Here is a 23,272-nt window from a genome sequence, read left to right as displayed (position 1 = left end):
ATGCTAGGAGCTGGATGCCGCCCCGCTTGGCAACCTGTTGAATTTGTCTACAAGCCCCCCGCACAGTGAGGAGCGAGCGTGGAGGTTGTAGCCAGTCAACACAAAGAGGGAGCTCGCAGCCCTGCGGCAGCGGCACAGCTAGGTCTGGTCGCAGCTTGCAGGACAGGCCAGTGTGCTCCTGCTTGGCTCTCTCACTCACCCCTGCCTTTTTTTCTATCCTGAAAACCTATGTAGCTGAGGAGACCGCAGCCCATCAGGCACTGTGGATAGAAAGCAAAGGCGACATCACACACAGGACATCCAGCATTGAGTGCAAGGCTTTCTGTAGCTTCCAGCGGAGCCTGTGCCGTAGGGCATTGGGCCCCAGTTCAGGGCTATAGTGGTCCCCTCAGTGCCCTCCTCCATGGTCCTGGTCAGTGCGGTGTAGTGGAGCCCGACCGCTGCTGAAGCATGGCTGACCAGAGCGGACCAGATCAGATTAGACTGCAGTGGCATCTCCGGCTGCGTTTTGGCCCATTACAGGGAGTCGACTGACACAAATGACAACCAAAGGTCCACTAAAGGACCTCAGTAAGTGTTTGCGTCCTTTTCTTCTGCGGTAGAAACTGTCGCACAGATTAATCTATTAATGGTGCGCCAACGCAATGGCAAAAAGGAGAGGCCCGAGGCTAACACTTGGTGAGCTACAACAGCTAGGACCACATTGATGAAGGTACAGGCAGAAAAACCATTCCCCTAAACAGTTATTGCAGCTGGTACTGGGAGCAACGAGAGTGTCTCCTCTGCTTAGGTGGTCACTGGTGGCAAGGCATTTTCACCCACACTTACATCGGCATTGACAGGCGGCAATAAAATAAGGAGCATTTATAAGGTCAGCACTTAAGCACCCAAGAAGAAAACCCCGATAGACATCTTCTTCAAGAAAAAACCACCTCAGTCGTATAACCCTGATCTAGACCAACAACGGGTCCTTGTGGACCTTACAGAGGACCTTGCAGCCGTGGTAAGCTCATTGAAAGATACAATATCAATTATAACGTCCCACCCCAAACAAAACTGTGAATAAAACTCAGTTCTACCCCGGTGGAGGAAAGACAATACAATTATTGAAATTTCCTCAGACAGCCTCTCCGACAGTATGTTGGTAGGAATTGTCCTCACAACTAAGGCAGTGGGAAAGGATCTGATGGGCGAGAGCGCTACTAATACTGCTATCAACACTGATAGCACTCTTGCTAGCACCCCTCATGTGCAAAACTACTGCACTCTCAACACTGATTCTCAGCCCCATGTGACAACCATTCCTCGAATAACACCAAATATCATCACTACGGTTGCTCATATTCGCACCTCCAGAGTACAAAATGGTGACTTTCAATAGCAGGGCACCAGCGGAGGTGACCTAAAGTCTGGCACTGAGTGGGAACAGTGGGACCTGACCTCACCTCGTGCTCCCCACAAAGACACCCTTTGTATTGAGGGCCACAGTGGTGTGACAACTAATACAGATGCGGATATCCAGCAGCAATATCCCCAACCGCCACCGTCACAAGACCACATTTTCATAGGGAGCGTAAACTAACAGGATAAGTCAATCTTACTTACCATCCAAACCTACAGTGAGCAAAGTTATCTAATGGCTTCAATTAATGCTGCCTTAGTTGCTACGATAAACACTATAACTTGGCAATCAAATAAATTGATTTGCAGCTTGACCTAATACAAGCCAAGCTACATCAATAGCCAAAATGGAGGCCAATTCAGGTCTCTGGAAGAGCGGGCACAAGGCGCTCGCTCAACTGTAAAAGATGAAACTGTGTGCTTTGGCCTCCTGCCATCTGATAGCGGAAAAAGTATGCACCCTGCCTGAGGTCCTAAACTTAATGATACAGGACCTGAAACTTACTTTTCAGTCCGTATTAAAAAATAATTCCCAATCACTTCAGCACACATTAATAATGATCAGGAATACACCCTTAGGGACAAGTGCCAAACATAAAATGGATCAAACAGGCAAAGCAGCTACAACAACAGCCTTGCAATCTGGCAAGGCAGTACTACAACTAGACCAACCAACTAACTCTCCTGTTATTCTAGTATAAGATGCTAGCAAGGTAACCTTCCAAGCTTCCACAGCGTCTGAACTGGAATCCCAGGAACCTGTAACGGTAAAATGGACTCCACAGAGAACCGATGGACCGTAGCTCTCTCAAAGAGAACAAAAAAAAGACAAAAAAGGCCAAAAACAAAGCAACAAAAGAACCACTCCTAACTCAACACAAAAAAAATTACAGGACATCTGACAATTCACCTAGTGTATATCTCATGTTCAAGGAAAGAGTGTTAGAGAAGAAGGAAGCCGAACTCCTGATCATAACTCAACCCGTATAAACTCCGTCATTAGCACACTCTTCACTTGAACGTGGAACAAGCTCCACTGTTGCCCAAAGCACCTTAGCAAAGCCTTCTGTGCCTATCCCTCATCTAGAGATTGTACAACCACTACTCTCTAAGACTCGTGACCAGCCGGGAAAAATGTGGGACTCCAGCACAGCTACACAAAAAATGGAAGAGCCACATGGAAAGGCGCCCTTGCTTGAGATACTCAACGGAATTTCTTCCATTCTTGATTATAAGGCTGCCCAAACAAATTTTGCATTCACTACGATGGTGATAACTTAATTAGCTACATTTGGTAAATACATTAGAGTGGTACATTAACTCCTCAAAGACTTCGACAAGACTGTCTAAACTTAAATCTGGAAAGATAAAATCTCTCTGCAGAAAGCTTGGAGTTGCACTCAGCTTCTGGTGTTTACCATGTGTAATACTACGCACATTATTTAAACTTCCTTTAGCACTTTGCAATATTACACACAGCGTTTGAACATTGTCCAAATCATAGTTTTTCAGCCTCTCAATGACCACTATGTATGCCATCACTGGTGTCATGCATAATCTTTCAATCTTTCAAGAACATTGCAGATTACGGTTATTCTCTCTATTGACTCCTGCCTCTAAGGGCCCGATGACAAGTTTCGGCGGTGCTCCTACTGCGCCCCTGCACCTATGAGACTCGCCGCCAGATTACAAGTTATTTGTAGGCTGACGGGCTTGTGGCGTGGAGTTCCCAGGGCTGTGCCTCTTTCAAACGCCACAGTGCCTTTGAAAATGACACCGCAATGGGAACGCCTCACAAGGTTCCTGCATCGCTTGGACTGAAAAGTCCATGCCGTGCAGTAATTCGTGTGCATGCTCACAGGGGGACACATGTTATGCCCTCCTGTGTGCATGCACAAGCGAAGGAGGCATATGGGGTACTCTTGGGCCCCTTTGTTTCCTCTCCGCTAGGGTTGACACCTCCATGTCACCGCCGGTGGAAACGAAATTTGTATCAAGCCTGGCGGGACCGCAGCGGTCCTTCCAAGCATATTGCGGCCCCTGATTGCTGGTCTGGTGATCCTAGGACTGCCAGACTCATAAGTTGCACCTAGGACTTTTACTTTACTTCAGTACTGCTGATATTATTATCTTTCCATGCTTTTAGCTATTTTAAAATATGGTGCTATCTGTCCTATGGTGCTTTTTGCTGCTGTGGTTTTACTACCTCATCTTAATAACCTGTGCACTTACAGCCACTTTTAGTAACTGCCAAGCACTCCTGTGTGTTCTGCTAATTTCATGTCCTTTTAGTGTATCAAATGTAATGTGATAATACTGTTTTTAAAGTTTTTATTAAGCCATTTTAACTCCTTTTATGCACTTGTGTTACTCAGATATTGCTTTTTATCCATGCCTCATGTAATGCCTCTGTTCAGAGAATTTGCACTGGCATTGTAAAGATTTTTATTAATCATACAATAAAAGTTATTGACTGACTGACCCAAAATATATCATAGTAAATATGGCAAGTAACTGATGAGCATAATACTATTACCATAGATGGTTGCATCAGAATATAGGAATCGTCTTTGTGAATCCTTCTCACATGTACCTGTTTTTTTGTCTTCCAGGGTAACTACTTGGTGTTCATGGCAGAACTTTTCTGGTGGTTTGAAGTTGTGAAGCCTGCATTTGTGCAGCCTTGCGCCATTGACCAACACGGTAACTGCAACTGTTTCCTTTGATCCCATGTGAATAAACCCTGTGAGATATTTCAGTTAACAAAGTTGGCCTAACCTTATGGAAGAATTTTACTCATCAATGGCATGATTCGTAATTAAAGAAGTCACTGGGGTTTTTGAGCCATAGGAAATGGTTATTTATATTCTAGCATGTATAGATCAGTGTTTTGCCCAATGAGATGCATCTTTGTAAAAAAATATATATATTCTTTGGGTTCCTCTGCTATCAAGCTTGGCCAGGCAAGGTTTCCATCCATTCTCTATGATAGCAGAATACTGGCTGCAAAGATTGCTTCTGCCCCCCACATTCCCATCTTCAGCCATGATATGGATTCTTGTTAAGTTGTTTAATCGATTTTAAACAATATATATGAGGGGAGTCATTAATTACCTTTGCACATTGCAAATGTTTCACAGTTAAACAAATGTAAGCTCTTCAAAAGGGCTGTACCAAACAAAACCCTCCTCATACTCTACATGTATGGGACAACTTGCAATTCCCTGCCTAGCTAACATATTTCATCCTCATTCAGTGCCCTGACTGTCATTCTAGCTGGATAGACTAATTGCCTGATTGAGATGAGGGCAGTAACGGGAAATCCCAGAAAATACTGCGAATTTACAGTCCGTACATCTGGACCTTATTTTCCCTACTTAGAATGAAACTGAGACTGAGGGCATACGTTCCACTAGTGGAAACGCCAACAGCTCTGCTGAAGTTAAGAATCAGATTCTGACATGGAAGCAGATCAGCTGCCCTATCCAGAGTGAGAAGACCACCAAGTTGCCTGGGGACTTAAAGGATTTACAGACAGCCCTGAACATGGTGGATGATTGTCAGTGAAAGATAAGTGTGGCATTCTCAAAATCTCAAGAATGGGACTAGATATGTGAACACTGACAGAGTCCACATTTTCTGTCAGCATACCCACCTACACTAATGCCAATGGCAGACTTTCCACTGCAGTTTTCTGAACAACCCAACATTTTTTTCAGATTTTAACCTGCCATCTTGGCAAATGAGGGAAATCCCCAGCAACAACAGGTGGAAAATTGTCTGTCAAAACGTTAAATCAGGACATATAACGTAATAGACAATCAACTGGCAGTACACCAGTGAAAACATTTTGTCCGGTTAGCATAAATTCAGTGCTTTAACTCTTGACATGGATAAGTATACCTATATAAGGGATGTCAGTAATCTATCCAGTTCCTGGAATATTTTCTGTGTTGTCAGGCAAGACATTACCTGGAATACATATACATATTTTAGGAATATAAGTACACTTCTAAGTATCTTCATAACGGGTAAGTGCCACCAGAAAGTAACCTATTTGTGTGTCCCTTGAACCACTCGTCTTACGGTCAACCTACTGTAGGGATCTTTATTATGTAATATACTTATACTCTGGTATTTTAATGCCATACTCTGCCATTGCTCCCCCAGTACAGGTAGAACAATCATTCAGTGTGCACCCAGGTGAAAAAATCTTGGACTTGGACCAGTTGGTGTAGAGTCCTGAATTTCTTCTATGTGCTTGCAAGAGATTCAAAGTTCAGCCACCAATTGGCCTGATTCCCGTAGATATAGAAAAGTGTTGTCTACATACTGGGAAAAATATTATTAACTCCCACTATACTAATCCCCCAATCCCCAATCTGCCTTCTTAGAATATAAGCCAAGGGTTTCACTGCTCCAGCTGACATAATAGGTGACATTAAGCACCCAAAACTTTTACCCCTTTCTAGTATCAATCTATCAGAAAGTTTTCGCTTCACTTGGGGCCTAAATACAACTGTCATGACTAGTGGATAATGTAATGGCCAACCTTATATTTCTCAAAGACTTAGAACATAACATGAATGAATTTGCCACTGTATCCAATGCTTTCTCTATGTCTAGTGAGGCCACTGCATACTCCTCCTTAGCTTTATCTAAACAGGATTTATCATATACCAATCATCTTAAATTATGAATGATATTGCAGTGTGGGATAAACGTTATTGGTCGGTGTGTATCAGATCAGTGACCATTGTCAGCAATCTTTTCTCAATGACTTCTGTACGTATTTTTGTGACTACCAATACCATTGAGAGTGGTCTTTAATATTAAACAATTTCAGGGTCCTTCCCAGTTTGGGGACCACCTTGATCAGTGCCTTCCTCATGGCAATTGGGAACCAAACACTTTCAGCTGCCTCACTACATACTGCTAAAAGGTTTTGTATCCATACTCTGGAGTGAGTAATGTAGAACTCCGTATGGAGTCCCTCTAGACTCTCTTCATTAGTTCTTCCTTAGTCAATGGGTCACCTCTGTTCACCACTCTTTGTTCAGGGGTAAGTTGTAATAGGCTTGGTGTCCCTAAGTATGCCTCACTGCCTAAGGATCAAATATTTTATTGTTCTTTCACAGTGATTACAAATATTCCCTAATAATATTATTTATCGCCATGGGCATACATATTCAATTTCTTGACTGCTATCAAATCTTTACAGTATGGATAACCTTTGCATCTCACTCTCCAACAGCCAAGCCAATAGTCTACAACATCTATTCCCCTCAATGTGTAACTTCTGGCTATTAGTTGTATCTAGGATGGAATACAGTTCTTAGTGTTTTCTGTTGCTATCAGTTTCTCTCATAATTCTGGCTTTTGTGTGGCATTGCTAGGTCAGTGTTTATCTCATCCACCTTCTTTATACCAGCCTTCAGTTGCTGGCTTTTTTCCGGATGCACACTCCTCTCATTATCACCTTCATGGCATCCCCTTTTGTTGCACTGTTGGATGCAATACCCAGTTATTAGCAAAATGTTCTGAGAGCTTAACCCACAGTTCTGCCTAAGACAGGATCCCATAGGTACTCTGGGCCTGATTTAGAGATTTGTGGAGAGGGTACTATGATACAACCGCAATGAAGTACCCTCTCCGCTAAAACCTGTGACTTCACTTCTGATGTACAGGAGGACAGACCTTCAGTATATCAATGATGGAGCCTATTCCAGCTCTGTCGCATAGATAGTGCTTTGGCAATTCAAACAACTGCCCGATTTAGAGTGAGGGGTTCAATGCTTACTGTTCACTGTCTGTCACCACTGTATAATACCTGGCAGTAAAGGGACAGTGAAAATGTTTATCTGGCTCCCACAGCATGTGAGACAACTCCAGTGGTGTGGGGGTCCTTTGTTTTTGATTTTTTGCAAACAAACTCCTTCTTTGTGAGTTTATTTTTGAAAAACCAAAAAAAAGTTAAAAGATTAACAAACATCCGCCAATTTCAGGTTCCACCCATCAACATTTTAACACATTGACAGGATCATCCATGACAACAGTTCCTTCCAGTGACTAGAGATGTCAGCAGGACCAGGGGACATCTCTAAATTCAGAGGAAGGGTACGCTATTAGGGTGGCAGAGTATTTTCGCCCATTGCCTTGATAGAGTACAGTCTGCACCGAGCACTCCAATTCAGACCCTCTGTTGTTAGTCTCCAAGAAGGGACGATAGCCCTATATCTGACCCTATTTGCATACATTGAGAATGATCTGAAGTGAACTTAGCCAAGTAGTACAAAGATACATTGACTGGCAAATATATAATCTGTCCTACTATGCGGTCCATGTGGGGGGGGGGGTATAACAGAAATAGCTCAATTCTCTTGGGTATTTATTTATTTATTTATTTATTCAAAGTTTTATATAGCGCTAACAAGATCCTTACAGATATCAGAGCGCTTCACAGAGACAGGGTAGGGGCAGTAGGCATGAAACAGAGGTAATGGGAGCAGTATAAAAGTCACTAACATGGTAGGATAATAATAACATACATAAAACATATCAATATACAATCAGGTAAACAAGTAATATAAGACGGCACAAGTCATTGAACCCACTACAGAGGTGTTTAGGTACACCTTGGGTGGATGGATGGCTTATACCAATGTTTTAGTATAGAGAGAACACTGAGTGGGGGCATCGGGAGAGTGAATCAGTAGACCAACGTGTATCATATATTGGTCGGTAGTAAGGGAGTAGCGTAGTAGTGTCCCCATCAAGTAGAAGTATAGTGCCAAAGGACAAGGTGAACAGTGCTACAAAGCAATGCAGAGTCTCTGATTCAGCACCTATAAGGTTCAGGAGATCTTGGCCAGAAGGATGGTTTTCACCTCTTTCTTGAAGAGTGCGGTGGAGGAGATAAGCCTGGTTTCAGGAGGGAGCGCATTCCAGATCCTGGGTGCCATTCCTGAGAAGGAGCGCTTGTATGTTTTCTCTTTCCGGAATCTACGAGGTTTCAGGAGTAGATTTTTTGTACTTCTATTGGATCTCGAACCTCCTGATATAGACAGCTTTTGAGCGAGGTAGTTGGGTGCATTGTGGTGCACGGCCGCGTGTGTCATAACTGCAATTTTTAGCTGTATTCTGGCTTCAAAAGGCAGCCATTTTAGAGATTTTAAGTCTGGGATATATGCGAATGTTTTCTTGAGCCAGTAATGAGTCTCGCGGCAGCGTTCAGGGAGGCTCTTAAGGGTGCTGTTGTGGATAGCGGGAGTCCGCTGAGGGCCACAATTCCGTAGTCTATTCGAGGGATGACTAAAGCTTGTACAGCAGTTTGGAAGTCTTCGGCAGGGAGGAAGGGTTTAATTTTCCTCAGTGTGTTGATTTGGAAATTAGCTGCTTTTGTGGCTTTGCTAACGTGCTGCTGCATGTTGAGCTTGGCGTCGAGTGTGATGCCTAGGGATTTCGCCGAATCCACGATGGTAGGTTGGACATTGAGTGCTGTTAGGTTATTGAGCCAGGTTTGGGTGGTGGAAATTTTCGCCGGGGGTGAGATGAGTAGGAACTCAGTTTTCAGAGCATTTAGTTTGAGGTGATTATCGGCTAGCCAAGATTGAGTGTTAATAAGCGTGGAATTCAGATGTTTGATATCTTCCGGGGATTGTAGCTTTAGGTAAAGTTGTGTGTCGTCGGCGTACATATGGAATTGGACATTGGAGGCTTGGAGCAAGGTGGCGAGCGGTTCCATGACGAGGTTGAACAGTGTGGGGGAGAGGGCGGATCCTTGTGGAACACCTAGATATGCAGGCACCGATGTAGATAGTACATTGTCGATCTTGAACTTCTGAGACCGGTTGTGAAGGAAGGACGAGAACCATTTGAGAACAGTTCCCGAAAGACCCATTCTAGTGCTTAGCAGCTCCAGCAAGTTCTCATGTTTGACCGTGTCAAATGCTGACGAGAGGTCAAGAAGGATGAGGAGGCAGGACTCATTGCGATCAAGAATTTGGAGGGCGTCATCAATAATGTGTGTCATAGCTGTTTCCGTGCTATGTTTCGCTCGGAAGCCTGATTGATGAGGGTTGAGGAGGTCAAATTGGTCAATGTGTTTTGTTAGTTGGAGTTGGACACATTTCTCCAGCAGTTTGGCCAGGGTGGGGATATTGGTGATGGGCCGGTAATTGTTTAGGTCAGACGGATCAGCTGTAGGTTTCTTGAGTATAGGCTCCTTGAGGGAGTCTGGAATGAGGCCTTGTTGCAGGGAACTGTTGATGATTTTGGTCCAGAGAGGGAGGAGCAAGGGGATGAAGTCTTTTACAGCATTAGCAGGTAGAGGGTCTGTGAGGTGATTAGAGGGCTTCTAGGTGCAAAGCAGTTTGTGTACTGCTTCTTCCGAGTAGGTATCGAAGTACAGCCAAGATGCCTTGTTTTTGGGTTGAGTGTTAGCCATTCTGGTGTGGTTGGGGAATCGGCTTACATCCATGATGAGGTCATTTCTTATGTTGTCAGTCTTTAGCTTAAAGAAAGCAGAGAAGGCTTCACAGTGTGGGGTGTCGCTTGTTGTGCTGTTTGATTGTAAGGGTTGTGTCTTTGTTTGGGTCTTGATTAGTTCGAACAGCTTTCTTGGCCTGTTTTTTGCTTGGTCCAACTGGCGGCTAAAGAAGTCTGACTTTGTGCGCTTTATTTTCCTGAAGTAGGCATTTCTCTTGTTCTTAAGCCTTTTGAGGTGCAGTGCTGAAGGGTCCGATCTCCAGGTGCGCTCTGCCATTCGCATAGTACGCCTGTCGTCATTGAGTCTATCATCATACCAGGGTGCCACTGTCTCCAAATACATACCAAGTGCAACTCACCCAGAATCTCTATCAGCTGTTTTGTGAGTTTAGACCCAGTCTCTGCTTTAGGCAGTGATGTATCCAACACGCCCAAGACCACAAATTTAAAGTCACCAGTCCATATCACTGGCATATCCATCCATGTGGTGAATAACTGCACTCATTTTGGTGGAAAGAATATGTGTCCTTTACCAATAGAAAATCCCCTTATGGGTCTTGAATCACCCTTCCTTTTTTAAAGGGGCGCGCTGATTCACCCTCTCTCTAACCCATCTTGAACAGGAAGAATAGAATGAGTTGTGGAGGTAGTCTCTCTATTTGCAAGCTATGGAACTAGGAATGTCATGTCAATTTTACACTCCACAATTAACAGTTCCTTGCAGTTCCAGTCTGCCGCACACTCTCATTTCTTCCCTTAACTGTAACGTCAAAACAGTACATAACATATACAAGGTGCAGGGAGGGGCATGTGCAGCTGCCAGTGGCCTCCTCCTGAATGGGAGCTCTCAAATGTGCCAGTCACAAACCCATCTACATCTCAGAGGGTGCAGGGCAGCCTTCCAGACTCTGGCTATCCATTTCCAGTATATACATCCTGGACATTAACATCTCATTTTCCCGCTGTGTCACAGCCAATAACATTGTAGTATCCGGCTCATTGTTTCATTCTCAAAGTTTCATCTTCATTTATCGGCACCTTTCTTGTACTTCTGAGTCTCTTGGGTTTTTCTTCCTCTCCACTGTGTCCAGCTATATTCCGCCAGTAGACACACCTCCCATTAGGTATCAAGTGTCTTCTCAAGAGTGATGAGGCTTTTCTCAATCCTGTAGCCAATCCTTTGTTATCCCCCCCAGAGATAGGAATAAGTGTGAACATACATCTATAAGCATTCAGACTTCAGCAGAATAAAGAAGCATGTATTTCATCCAATTCTGGTGCATGTTTCATTTAACAACTCAAAGGGTTTATGCTGATGATAGACCATCTGCGTGTATTCTGGAAACATGTGGTTCTTAGGCCCTTGTATTGCTCTTTATTACTATTCTGTACTTCCTGTAATGTTGTGTATCTCAAATTTATAAATCCAATGGTCGTGACCCACCGGTCACAAGGTCTAGAGGGAAGCGCCAGTGCTCTGTGTGCTTTTTCAGTGGAGAACAGTTTGGCTGTTCCCGTGGGTTTTAACAAACTGTGTATCCAATGTTCCAAAATTGATTCTTCAGATGGGCATATTGCTCCCTCAGAAAAACCTGTAGACTCAACATAGGGTATTTCGACAAGACCTTCCCTCAGCGTCACCCTCTTATGTTTCAAGAGCTTGCTTAACTTCCTTGAATTTAATCAGTTGTGTACATTTCGTGTGTCCTCTGTGACAATCTCCATGTCCCCTATTGCTTTTTTCATTTCCGCCACTTTTATCAAATTTCGTATAATCAAAGTTACAGACCAGTGACACCGAATCTTATGTTATAGAGCTGTTCTCGAATCTGCAATTGCTTTCCGTATATTTGCTGTTATGGTACTTCTGCATCTTCTTAAGTGTTCTTCAAGGCATGAGTTTGTTCTGTGTTTGCCCCTGCCTTGTCCAAGGTGTATTTTATTATCTGCTGGGTTGCAAAAGGCCAGCTTGCCTGTCCTTCATTATTATCACAGTAGGTCATAGCATCCATTGACATCAAGTAGACCTTGTACACATTCTCCATGCAGGCAGTACCCTCCAGGTATCTTTTACCATGGCTGTAGTGTACATATATTTATCTCATTGTTCCTCGGAGGTAATAAGGAGTTTTTATTTTCCTGATTAACTAGGGTCACATTTTAACTCTAGCTATTCAGAACCTATGTCCGCAAGAGGGAAATACTCTTACTTTTTTCGTTCAAATGTTTTTCACGTGACTCTCTTCTTTGCTCATTGCCATGCACCTCAGTCCACCTTCTTTTCAGCACTTAGACCCTGACATGAGTCTCCACAGCTCACCTAACATGTTAGTTTCATATTGCTTTAATATTTCGTTCAGTCTTTTGCGCTGCCATGTATGGTAATGAAAAATATCCTATCTAACGGAATTTTCAATTCTATTAAGGACTCGGAGGCGAGATTATGCCTTCCTTCTTCACTTTAATGAACAGCAGCGAAGATACAAGAAGACTACCTTTCCCATGGAACAAAGGGAATGTGTAGTCAAAACAAAAGACATGGTAACAACCAATCACAAGACATAGAACCAGAGTCCAACCAGGGCTTAGGCAGCCCCCACATAGTCCATCAACAGTGTCCTCTCTTCCTCTTTCTGAGCACGTAGACAGCCTTTCCTCGCACTTCAGAAATCCTGTTTGTTGGAGTCCGAGCCTGAGGACAAGGGAAACAAATTACCAGAGGAGCACTGAGCAAAAAATCACAAGCAAGTCACAGTCTAACATAAGTCAAATTGTTTAACTGTGGAGAGAACCATATTACTTACTGTCATACGGGGAGGGATCTCCACCAGGACTCAAGGGCGGTATAATCCTCACCTACGAGTCCTTAATAGAATTGAAACTTTCTGTTACTTTAGCTAGGACATTTTTCATTCTATGTCAGGACTGGAAGCGAGGATTATGCTCGTTTAAAGCTTGCTCACAACCAAATGAGCCATGTTAAAAATTGGTTTAAAGTAAAACCTTTTGAACGTGTAGTCTGAGGACCAGTCTGCCGCGTTGAGGATATCCTCTAAAGGCGCTCCTAGACTGAAGGCCTTCGAAGCCATGGCTCCTCTCGCGGAGTGAGCCCCCAACTGGTTAATGCTAATACCTGCTTCCTGCATCACCTAAGGGATCAATCTGGCAATGGTGGGTGAGGAAACCGCCTTAAAGGGCTTCCGAAGTGAAATGAGGAGTTGCCTCTCCCCAGGGGGACAAAACTCCTCAGTCATCTCCTCATAAGCCTTGAGGCAACAGACCACACAAAGTTTCGGGACATCCGGAAACTCAGGATAGGAAATAGACCTGATATGGCATTTAGGGCGTCTGAGCTGAGTAAACGTAACCCCATCTGGAGTAAAAATTATGTTAGAAATGTCAAGAGCCCGCACGTCCGACACTCTTCTACAAGAGACAAGGCACAGAAGCATGGCCAACTTTGCCAACAACTCCTTTCTGGAGAGGTAACTATTCTGCTGCCTGGACAGGAACAGATTAAGGATTAATTGTAACACATCTCCCTTTCTATATATAGAACATTTGAAAGGGAAAAATAATAATAGGTTAATGGTAGGCTGAGCAAATTAGCAGAGAACCAATTACTAAACAGAGCAATAGTTAAGACTGTACTTTTACAATGTTGTCATAACTCCACCATTGCCCATTTTCAAACTGTACTACATTTTTCAACACTTTAGCTATTTTACAAGTAGAGTGAAATTTGCTGGGAGCAGTTCCTGACTTAACACTTCTTCTGGCTTGTGCCATGTCACCCACCTCCCATTTTGTGAACTTTACTCCATGTTTCTGATCATACCATTGTTTGTACTTGGATTGATGTAGTTTGACCTTCACTCCAGCTTCCTCCCAATCAACTTCCTTAGCTTCCCCACCTTTTAACCAACAGGGATTTAATTTGGTGCCTGGCTCCCTCCCGCGTAGAGACACAAAGGGAGAAACCCCTGTTACCCTGTTGGGAGATGTATGATAGGCCCACAGACATTCCCTCAAGGAGTTTTCAACATCAAATCCATTGACAGTAGCTAGTTGAATATTTTCTTTAATGACCCTATTAGCTCTCTCCACCATTCCATTTGCTTTCGGACAATAGAGAGCAGTGGTCTCATGCTTTATACCTAACAATTTAAAAAAATCCAGCATCTCCTCAGAGGTGAATTGTACCCCATTGTCAGTTATTAGTGTGGAAGGAATACCCTCCTCGCTGAACACTTCTTTTAAAAATTGGATCACTGTTTTGGTATTGATGCTATGCACAAACTTTTGTTTGATCCAGTGTGAAGTATAATCAATCAGGACCAACATGAATTTTCTCTGTAGAACTTGATTCTGCATCGGCCCAATAATGTCCATGGCTAACTTGCTCCATGGCTTAGTTGGGACGCTTACTGGAGATAAAGGAGATTTACATATCACTTTTGACTTATCACTTTTTCCACATGCTCCACAATCTTTTACTGCTTCTTCCGTCATGGCATCCATTCTAGGGAACCAGAAATTTGTTCTCACTCTTGCTTTAGTGGCACTGCGTCCAAGGTGGCCTTCATGTGCCAAATCAATGACTCTTTTTCTTAAATCTTTGGGAGGTATCACTCTATTATTCCGATAAATTTTCTTTCCAATAACACTCAGTTCATCTCTAACTTCCCAAAAATCTTCCATTTCTGCCTCCACCTCTTTCTTCTTACTTGGCCATCCATTTTTGATCATTTCCTTCAAGATACTGAGCTCATTGTCGTTCTTCATTCCATCTTCCCACTCCAATTCTGTGATGGCAGGAAAATCCATCATCATTATAGGACTGTCCAACGCTTCTTCTGTGACATCTTCTTCTGGAAGAGGTGACCTGGATAAAAAATCTGCAATAATATTTTCCTTGCCCGGTACATGTTCAATTTTGAAATTGAAATGTTCTAGTCCCAGTATCCACCTGCTGATGCGTGGGGTGCAGTTCTCCAATCCTTTCACAGAAAAAATATATGTGAGGGGCTTGTGATCTGTACGTATAGTAAATCTTAGACCCCATAGAAAAAACTTAAAGTGTCTGACTGCCCAGAAACACGCCAAAGCTTCTCGTTCGATTACGGAATAGTTCTTTTCAGGCTGAGAAAGACTTCTAGAAGCATAGGCAATAATCTATTTCCATTTTTCTGAACAAGAGTAGCACCTAGTCCATAGTTTGACGCATCAGTAGTCAGAATAGTCTTCTTGGTAGCATCAAATGTTCCAAGAGCTGGGGATTTGACTAAATCTTCTTTCAAGGCATTAGCAATTGCCTCCTGTTCTTCATTCCACACAAACTCCTTGTTTTTTCTCAACATTTCTCTCATGGATTCACATTTGGTAGCAAAATTTTCCACATATTTTGACATGTATTCCATAAGTCCTAAGAATGACTTTAATTCCTCTTTGTTTCTTGGGTTAGGAGCTTCTTTAACTGCTCTGATCAAATTGCTCTTTGGTCTAAATCCTTTTTCAGAAATTGCATGGCCCACATATTCCACTTGTTGGACTTTTATTTTACACTTTTCTTTCTTGACTGTTAACCCAGCATTTGTGAGTCTTTTGAAAACTTGCCTCAACACACCATCATGTTCCTCTGAATTCTTCCCATAAACTAATATGTCATCTTGGAAACACAATGTGCATTCCACACCCTCCAGAATTTTTTGCATAGCTCTTTGGAAAATTGCAGCAGCTGAGGCAAGGCCGAAAGGCATCCTTTTAAACATGAAAGCACCAAAAGGTGTGATAAACGCTGTGAGTGGCCTTGAATCTGGATGTAATTCGATCTGATGGTATGCCATGGATAAACATATTACACTGAAATACTTCGCTGGGCCCATAGTGCTCAGCATTTCATTAATCACTGGCAAAGGATGTCTCTCCACCCAAATACAATCATTTAAACTGCGTAAGTCCACACAGAGACGGATACCCTCTCCATTGGGTTTGGCTGCCAAAACAATAGGAGCCAACCATTCTGAACAGTCTATGGGTTGAATTATATCCATCTCACATAACTTTTGCAACTCATTTTTCAAAGGTTCTCTCAACTTATAAGGCACAGTACGCAGACCATGTACCACAGGTTTGGCATTTTGTTTTAATTTAATCCTATGCTGGAAATTATGTAAACATCCCAATTCTTTTTTAAACAATTGTTTGAATTCATCATAGATCTTTTCTGCCCCTGGGAAATTCTCTGTGAGTAAAACTTGTTCTGCACTATTTGGATCTAATATGATTCCCAATTCTTTTTGATGGACCCATCCCAAAAGGTTAGAACCTGACGTCACAACATATACAGTACCATAGGTTTTCCTATCCTTGAATTGAATCTGTACATCTTTCATGCCCAAAAGGGGAATATTACCCTTGTTATAACCTGAAGGAGAAATATCAGGGGACTTAAGATCACTGATCTTATTCTTGCCAGTGGACATATAATCATCCTTATTTATTAGGGTGAACGGTGAACATGAATCAGCAAACATTTCAACCAATTCATCATTAATTAGAACATCACATTTAGGGTAAATAGAATTTACAGTGTTATTGACATCTTCCACTTGCAAGGTAAATTTTTCTACTTTTTGTTCTATGCATTTCACTTCTCTACTTGTGGCTCTCTCTGTATTCTTATCATTTTCCCTGACATGCAACTCTCCATCACGACACACTCTGGCAAAATGTCCCCTTCTATTGCATTTTTTACATGTGACATACTTGGCGGGACATTGGAAATAGGTGGCAAAATGATTGTTGCTACCACAACGGTAGCACTTAGGACCTTTCTCTTTATAATCTATCCTGGTGTTAACATTTTCTTTAACCCTCATCTTATACACCTCATACCTGTCTTCTTGATTATCAATGATAGCCACCGTCTCACCATCAGGCTTCATTTCCTTCACACACCTAGCTGTGTGTTCCACAGACTTGGCAATTTCTACAGCTTCTCTGAGCCCTGGATTTTTTGCTAACAGTTTCTCCTGGATGCGCGGATTATTTGTGCATCTCACCAGTTGGTCTCTTATTAAAGAATCGGTGAGATCACCAAATTCACACAACTGTGTAAGACCCCACAATACTGCAATATAATTTTGTACAGACTCTTGTTTCCCTTGACATCTTTTGAAAAATTTGTGACGTTCTAAAACCACATTTATTCTGTCCCCAAAATGTTTTTCTAATTTTTCCAAAGTTTGCACATACACATCTACTTCTCCTACAGCATTACCATCTTGCTCAGGTACAGGTAGAGATTCATATACTTTACGCCCTTGTACGCCCAAATTGTGCAGTAATATATGTTGTTTTCTTACAGAATTGAACCTTTGACCACCTATAGCTATCAGATAAGATTCAAAAAGTTTTACCCATTCCTTCCAGCTAATTTCAGGTTCTCCTATATCATTAAGGAAAGGTGGGGGTTGGTTCATGCTTGCTGCTGCCATTATAGACACTAGAGTAAATAATACTGGAATTTTTGAGAACAAAGCTAAATTTGATAATTGCTAACCATAAATAAAGAATGGAATTATGGAAGAGATATAAACACAGGAAATTTTGAATGTTTGAATACACACACTGTATCATAAATATAGGGAATATAATAACAGAATAATGTGACAGTAATACTAGTATGAACAAATACTTTGGAATAGGAAAAATGTGAGACTACTTTAAATCCAAGGGTAATTCTGTTTCCTTTATAACAATATTCTGTTTATGGACCAGAAAAGTAAATAGTAACTGGATTTCGATTCCTTGCCCTCGCTGCATCGAAAAAGCCAAAAGCACAGAAAATACCGGTCCTTGGTTGCTGGAGCGCCGGTTCAAAACAGGAACAAAGTTCATATGGACTGAGACGAGCAAAATGGAAAAGCGGCCCTGATCGTGAGGTGCGCAGTAGATTTCCAGTCAGAAACGCTCGACATCAGGAAATGGAATTCCGCTCAAGAGTCAGAGGCTAAAGCGCAGGCGCCAACGACGAACACCGCTCCTCAAAAGACGGGTCCCGTCAGGCTCAATATCTACGGAGAAGTCTCAGCAACAACTCCCAACAGGACCACAGCCAAGAGACGGCACTTGAAGCCTTCCTCCTCACAAAAAGACCTCGCCAATCGTCAGCCAAAATCGTGACGAAACGGACAACACTCCGGCCTCCACACACTCACAGTGTACCACGGGACACGGAGAAGGTAAGAGGGGGCTTATGATCCACAATTTGAAACTTGTAGCACACACAGCAGGAGCTTTCTCTTAACGATGAGGTTTCATACGATATACTCCACAACCGAAAGTACAGAAAATTATCCCTTTTCACACTGGCAGCACGCTTTTTCTCAAGCAATAATCAGGACAGTTTGCCACACACATGTGGTTCCTTTAGCCAATACTTGCAATAATGTCCAAAGCCATCAGAGGAAATCCTTCCACGTGTGGAGAGAGTACTCAAAGGGGAGATAGCCACTTCTGCCCCCTGCACAGTTCAGTCGCCAGTGTTGGAATTCTTGAAATAACACAGGACAAAGGAAGTTCCAAAAATGATGATGTTTAATGGCTATCCACTCTCCTCACTGAGTTGTGCTCCAACATTCTATCATGAGCTTCAAAGGGGAAGGTTCCAACAAGGGACAGGGAGGAGGGGTGGACGGAACATACCACTTGGATTAATTGTAACAGTATGCTAATAGGATCAAAAACTAGAAAAGCCAGGAAAATACGGGGGGAAAAAACGATACATTAGCAACTTTCGTGAAAGCTGATGAACTCACTTTACAAGAGGCATGGACACGCCCCTTCGGTTAGGACAGCGCGGGTTTCCTTCACGCGGTGTCTATCTGTTGGCAGAGAGATGCAATGAGCACGCGAGAGGTGGTGAAGAACCCCTGCTCCTGATGGAAAGATGTGGGCACAAAAGAATACTTACTTCAGCACTCGCGGCTCCCCGCGGTATACCTGCTCTCTCGGCTGCTGTCTTCCGGGAATACCGGAGTGAGGGTGGGATCGGTTTTATGTGTTTTGGTACCATGAATGGCCAAACTTGATCACCTGGGCAGGGTGACGTCACACTACCCCAGCCACGCCCTGTACCTTAAAGCAGTATAGACCAGAAAGCTGGTTACAGCTCACGGGTTCGAATCTCAACACGGGCTCAATGAAAAATGGGAAATTAATCAAGGGAATTTATATCCAACAAGTCTAAAAACCCCGCTAAAAATGTAATCAGTTATTAGTCTAATTTTGTCCCTGGGTCAGAGGACGATCTTTTTAAGAGCACGGGGCCACCTGCAATAACTCCCGCATAAGGCGTGAGACATCCATATGAAAAGGACGTAAACCATCATTTTAATGGGAAAAAGGGCCTAGGTGGAACTGGCCCGTAATCAGATGGTAATGCAGACAGTGGTTACACATCAAGGCCTTAAATCAGTGATGGAACAAGCGATACAAAAGCTATACAGAAAATCCAAAATGGAGCTCATGAGAAAATGAATGAAAAAATGAGTGGCTACCCCCGGGTGGATACTCAAGTTTAGGGTGCTGGATAGGATGCATCGCATAAAGTCATATGATGGCAGGGAAAACAGTACTATGAGTCTGGATGTATCTATCTTCTTAGCACACTGCCCCACGGAATATCATCATTGAGACCAGTTTTGTTTGTGCCAAGCCGGTACACCCAGCGTTGTTCCTTCTCGAACAAAGTGGACTCCGAACTTGTTCCCAGGTGTTCCAACACTGTCCACTCTAGATCATTAGGTGTATGATTTAGTTGTAAGAAGTGGGATGTCAATTTCGTTGTTGCTTTCTTACAACGTATATTGCTGCGATGTTCGCATATCCTGATTTTGATGCGTCTAGATGTCATCCCCACGTACTGTAGACTACATCTGCAAGTTATCAGGTACACAACATTGGTTGTATTACAATTTGTGTGGCTGCGTTGTTCCCATCGTGTGCCGTCTGTCAGATCCAGAAATGTAGTGTTGGAAGTAAGATGGCAAACATTGAAATTCCCACATGGGTTATGTCCTGTGACTGGTGGTAAACGCCAGGCATTGAGAACACTTGGTACAAGATTGTTGGTTTTCTCTTCCCTTGGTCGCGTATGGACCAAGGAGTCTTTGAGACTTGTAGCCCTTTTGTACGAAAAGAGAGGCTTCTTCCAGTGTGTCTTGTTGCTGGTAATAATTCTCCAGTTTTTGTTGATACATTTACTTACTGCATTTGATAGTGAGTTAAAAGTTGTCACACACGTTAAGGGGATCTCACCGCTTTCTGTTTGACAGTTGTCTTCCAACAAAACATCCCTTTGTTGATTTCTAGCCCTCTTTTGGCTCTTGTTTATTATCCCCTTGGGGTACCCTCTATTTTTTAGCTTGGTGGTCAATGCATTCGCTTGCTGTTTATAGTCGGAAAGGTTGCTACAATTAGGACGTATCCTGAGATACTGCCCATACGGGAGATTCTCCCGTAGGGCCCGGGGGTGGTAACTGGTGAAGTGTAACAAATTGTTCTTTGCAGTTGGTTTATAAAAAGTCATGGTCTCAAGCCGGTTGTCTTCCCTGCTGATACTCTCATCTAAAAAAGTTAATTTCTCACAGGAGTGCTCATGCGTAAATCTCAGATGGTCGTCGCACGTATTGACCCACGTGAAAAAATCAAATAGTGTGGTCTCCTCCCCTTGCCAAATCATAAACACGTCGTCAATATAACGTCGCCATACGACGATGTTGCTGCCGTATGGGTTCATGGGGCTAAGGATGTGTTTGGACTCAAAATCAAACACATAGAGCCCCGCCACCGACCGGGCAAAAGTGCTGCCCATCGATGTCCCTGTTGCTTGCAGATAGATTTGCCCATCGTATTCAAAAAAATTCAGTTTCAAGGCAAGGGTGGCACAATCTACTACAAAGGCACGAGTAGTGTTAAAGTTCCATGGTACTCGGTCCAATGCTTCCTGCACCACCTTAATGGTCTCATCCTGCGGAATGCAGGTATACAAGCTCTCGATGTCCATCGAGACAAGGAAACAAGGATCGTTAGGTAAGGTGATCGTCCTGAGCAAAGAGAGAAAACTCTTCGTGTCCTTAAGGTAGGTGCTGGTGGACTGAATAATCGGTCTTAGAAAAAAATCACAATATTTCGAGCGGGGCTCAAGAAGTGAACCCAATCCGGAGACAATCGGTCTCCCAGGGGGAGGTAGCACATTCTTATGGGTTTTCGGTAGTACGTAAAAGTACGGAACTCGTCCCTCCGAAGTTGTCAAGAAGTCTGCCTCCTTTTTTGTGATCCAGCCATCTCTTTCTGCCGTTGACACGAGTTCACAGATTTCATCTCTTAGGTCATCTGTTGGATCCACGTCTAGAGGGATGTAATTGGTGATATTGCTCAATAGACGTCGACACTCAGTATCATAATCTCTTTTGTTGAGAATCACGATGCCTCCCCCTTTATCCGCACTCTTTATAATAATGTCCTTGTTCCTTTTCAAGGATTGAATGGCCTTAAATTCATCTGCGGTTAAGTTCTTGAAAGGGGTGGGTTCTTGCAACTGTTCCACTTCCTTGAACACAGCCTGTTCAAAGGCCAGAATTTCTGGTGTGACTGTGTATGGGGGAGGTGTGAAAGTCGATTTCAGTTTGAAATCAGTGTCGCTATCAATCCCTTCTACTTGCTCTTTCTCTGTGGATTCCAAAAAATTCTTCAATCGAAGTTTCCTGAAGAATTGGCTCAATTCACAATGGAGTTTGAAACGATCAAGCCGGGGGGTAGGAATGAAACCTAATCCTTTTTCCAAGACATCTGTTTCGGTTGGAGAGAGGCTGTGGGAATATAGATTAACAACTAGGGTTTCGCGTTGCTGGGACCTGGTCTCTGGTCTCCTGCTGTCGTCTTGGTGAGATCCCCTGTGCCCTCTGGCATGCCCCAGTGAACTTGATTGGTTCCCTTCTGCCTCCCCCGGTTGCCCCGCCTGCCTCTGTCCTGAAAAGGATGCGGGTATCCTTGGGGATTAAATTGTGGGTATGGCATATAGTGTGGGTTCCAGCCCATCATAGGAGGGAAAGGTGCCTGAAAAGGGTTGGGATGATATGAACCCATCCCCTGTTGAGGGAATTGTATTTTCCAGCCCGGAGGTTGAAACTCATTCGAAAATTGTTGTTGGCCTCGCCCTCTCCCTTTACCTCTGCCCCTTCCTCTGGTCCTTCTCCCGGTGCTCTCAGTGCTAGAACCACTAGTATTGGAATCTGCTGAAGTGTCGGAATTATACCCTGCACTCGTAGAAGGGGTAAAATCAGGAGTGGAGTAGGGGTAGACTTTGGCGTAAGACCACCTCTTTAGGTCTTTCTGTAGTTTCTGTGATTTGGATTGAGCCAAATTCTCTTTAAACTCGTTCTGCTCTTTGTTGAGCTCGTCGAGTCTCTTCTTATACCCAGTGATGGTACTTTTGAAATGGGCTTCAGTGGTCTGTATTTCCACCATGATGGCTTCAGAGAGGCGTAGTGCAGTTTTTATGATTAAGATGCCCCAATCCCGCGTGCAGTGCCACGCAATCTGCGCCCACTCCTTGCGGAAAAGTGCATCCTCCAGAAATATTCTGGGAACATTTGTTACTAACAACCCCTTCGGCGCTGCATTGTTATTCAAGTATTCCTTGATCATGGTTCCATGTAATATGGCCCTAATCCTGCTACGCTTAAATTCACCTAACTTTTCCCAATCCTCAGTCTGCGAGATGGCGTGCGCCAGTAGTGGGTCAGAAAAGAGGGAATCATCCCCGAGTATTGCATCTACTTCTTCCCTGGAGAAGGAGAGACCCTGATCCTCCATATTATGACGAAAAAATCTCTACACAACTGCAGCAAAATAATTTTTGCCAAGAAAGCTAGTTAATACTCTCACAGCTGCACGCTGCTCAATATACAGTAAATACCAACAAGAGAGAGAGCGCATGAGTTGGCACTCCTGTACCCCAATCAATTCTTAATTAACAACAAAGGAGTGACTAAGTGAAAAAAAGTGCTATCAGAATTGGATAGTGAAATCTGATTTTAATTCACTCTGTACTGCAAATGCGATCAATACTCCCACACGTGCATGTACAGAGTGGTTTCTCTCTATCTCCCTATGAATACCCAACAGGTTCTCCTCTCAGGACGAAACCTACCGGGTGTAGTGATCACCCAATGTTACAAGGGGAAAAATCCTTTCTTTTTGAAGGACCCTCACTCACCACTAGTTGGTGACATGCTTCATCATTGGGTCCCCGCTGGGGTGACCGAATGTCCGCCCAGCGTGCCACAACGCCTGATTACAGCGGAGCAGGATGTGG

General features: G+C 43.4%; 1 protein-coding gene across 4 annotated transcripts in view; it reads left to right on the top strand.

The window, feature by feature from the left end:
- The window catches only part of CAMSAP2 (calmodulin regulated spectrin associated protein family member 2), a 563,571-nt gene that overhangs the window by 397,299 nt on the left and 143,000 nt on the right, over positions 1–23,272 (top strand). For all 4 annotated transcript variants that reach the window (XM_078640959.1, XM_078640956.1, XM_078640954.1 and 1 more), the window contains one exon: positions 4,014–4,104. In XM_078640959.1, the coding sequence (XP_078497085.1) occupies positions 4,014–4,104 (91 nt within the window). The remainder of the gene's footprint in view (positions 1–4,013; positions 4,105–23,272) is intronic.

Source organism: Lissotriton helveticus, chromosome 1_1, assembly GCF_964261635.1.
Source record: "Lissotriton helveticus chromosome 1_1, aLisHel1.1, whole genome shotgun sequence".
Lineage (NCBI taxonomy): Eukaryota > Metazoa > Chordata > Amphibia > Caudata > Salamandridae > Lissotriton > Lissotriton helveticus.
This window is presented reverse-complemented; position numbering and strand designations above follow the sequence as displayed.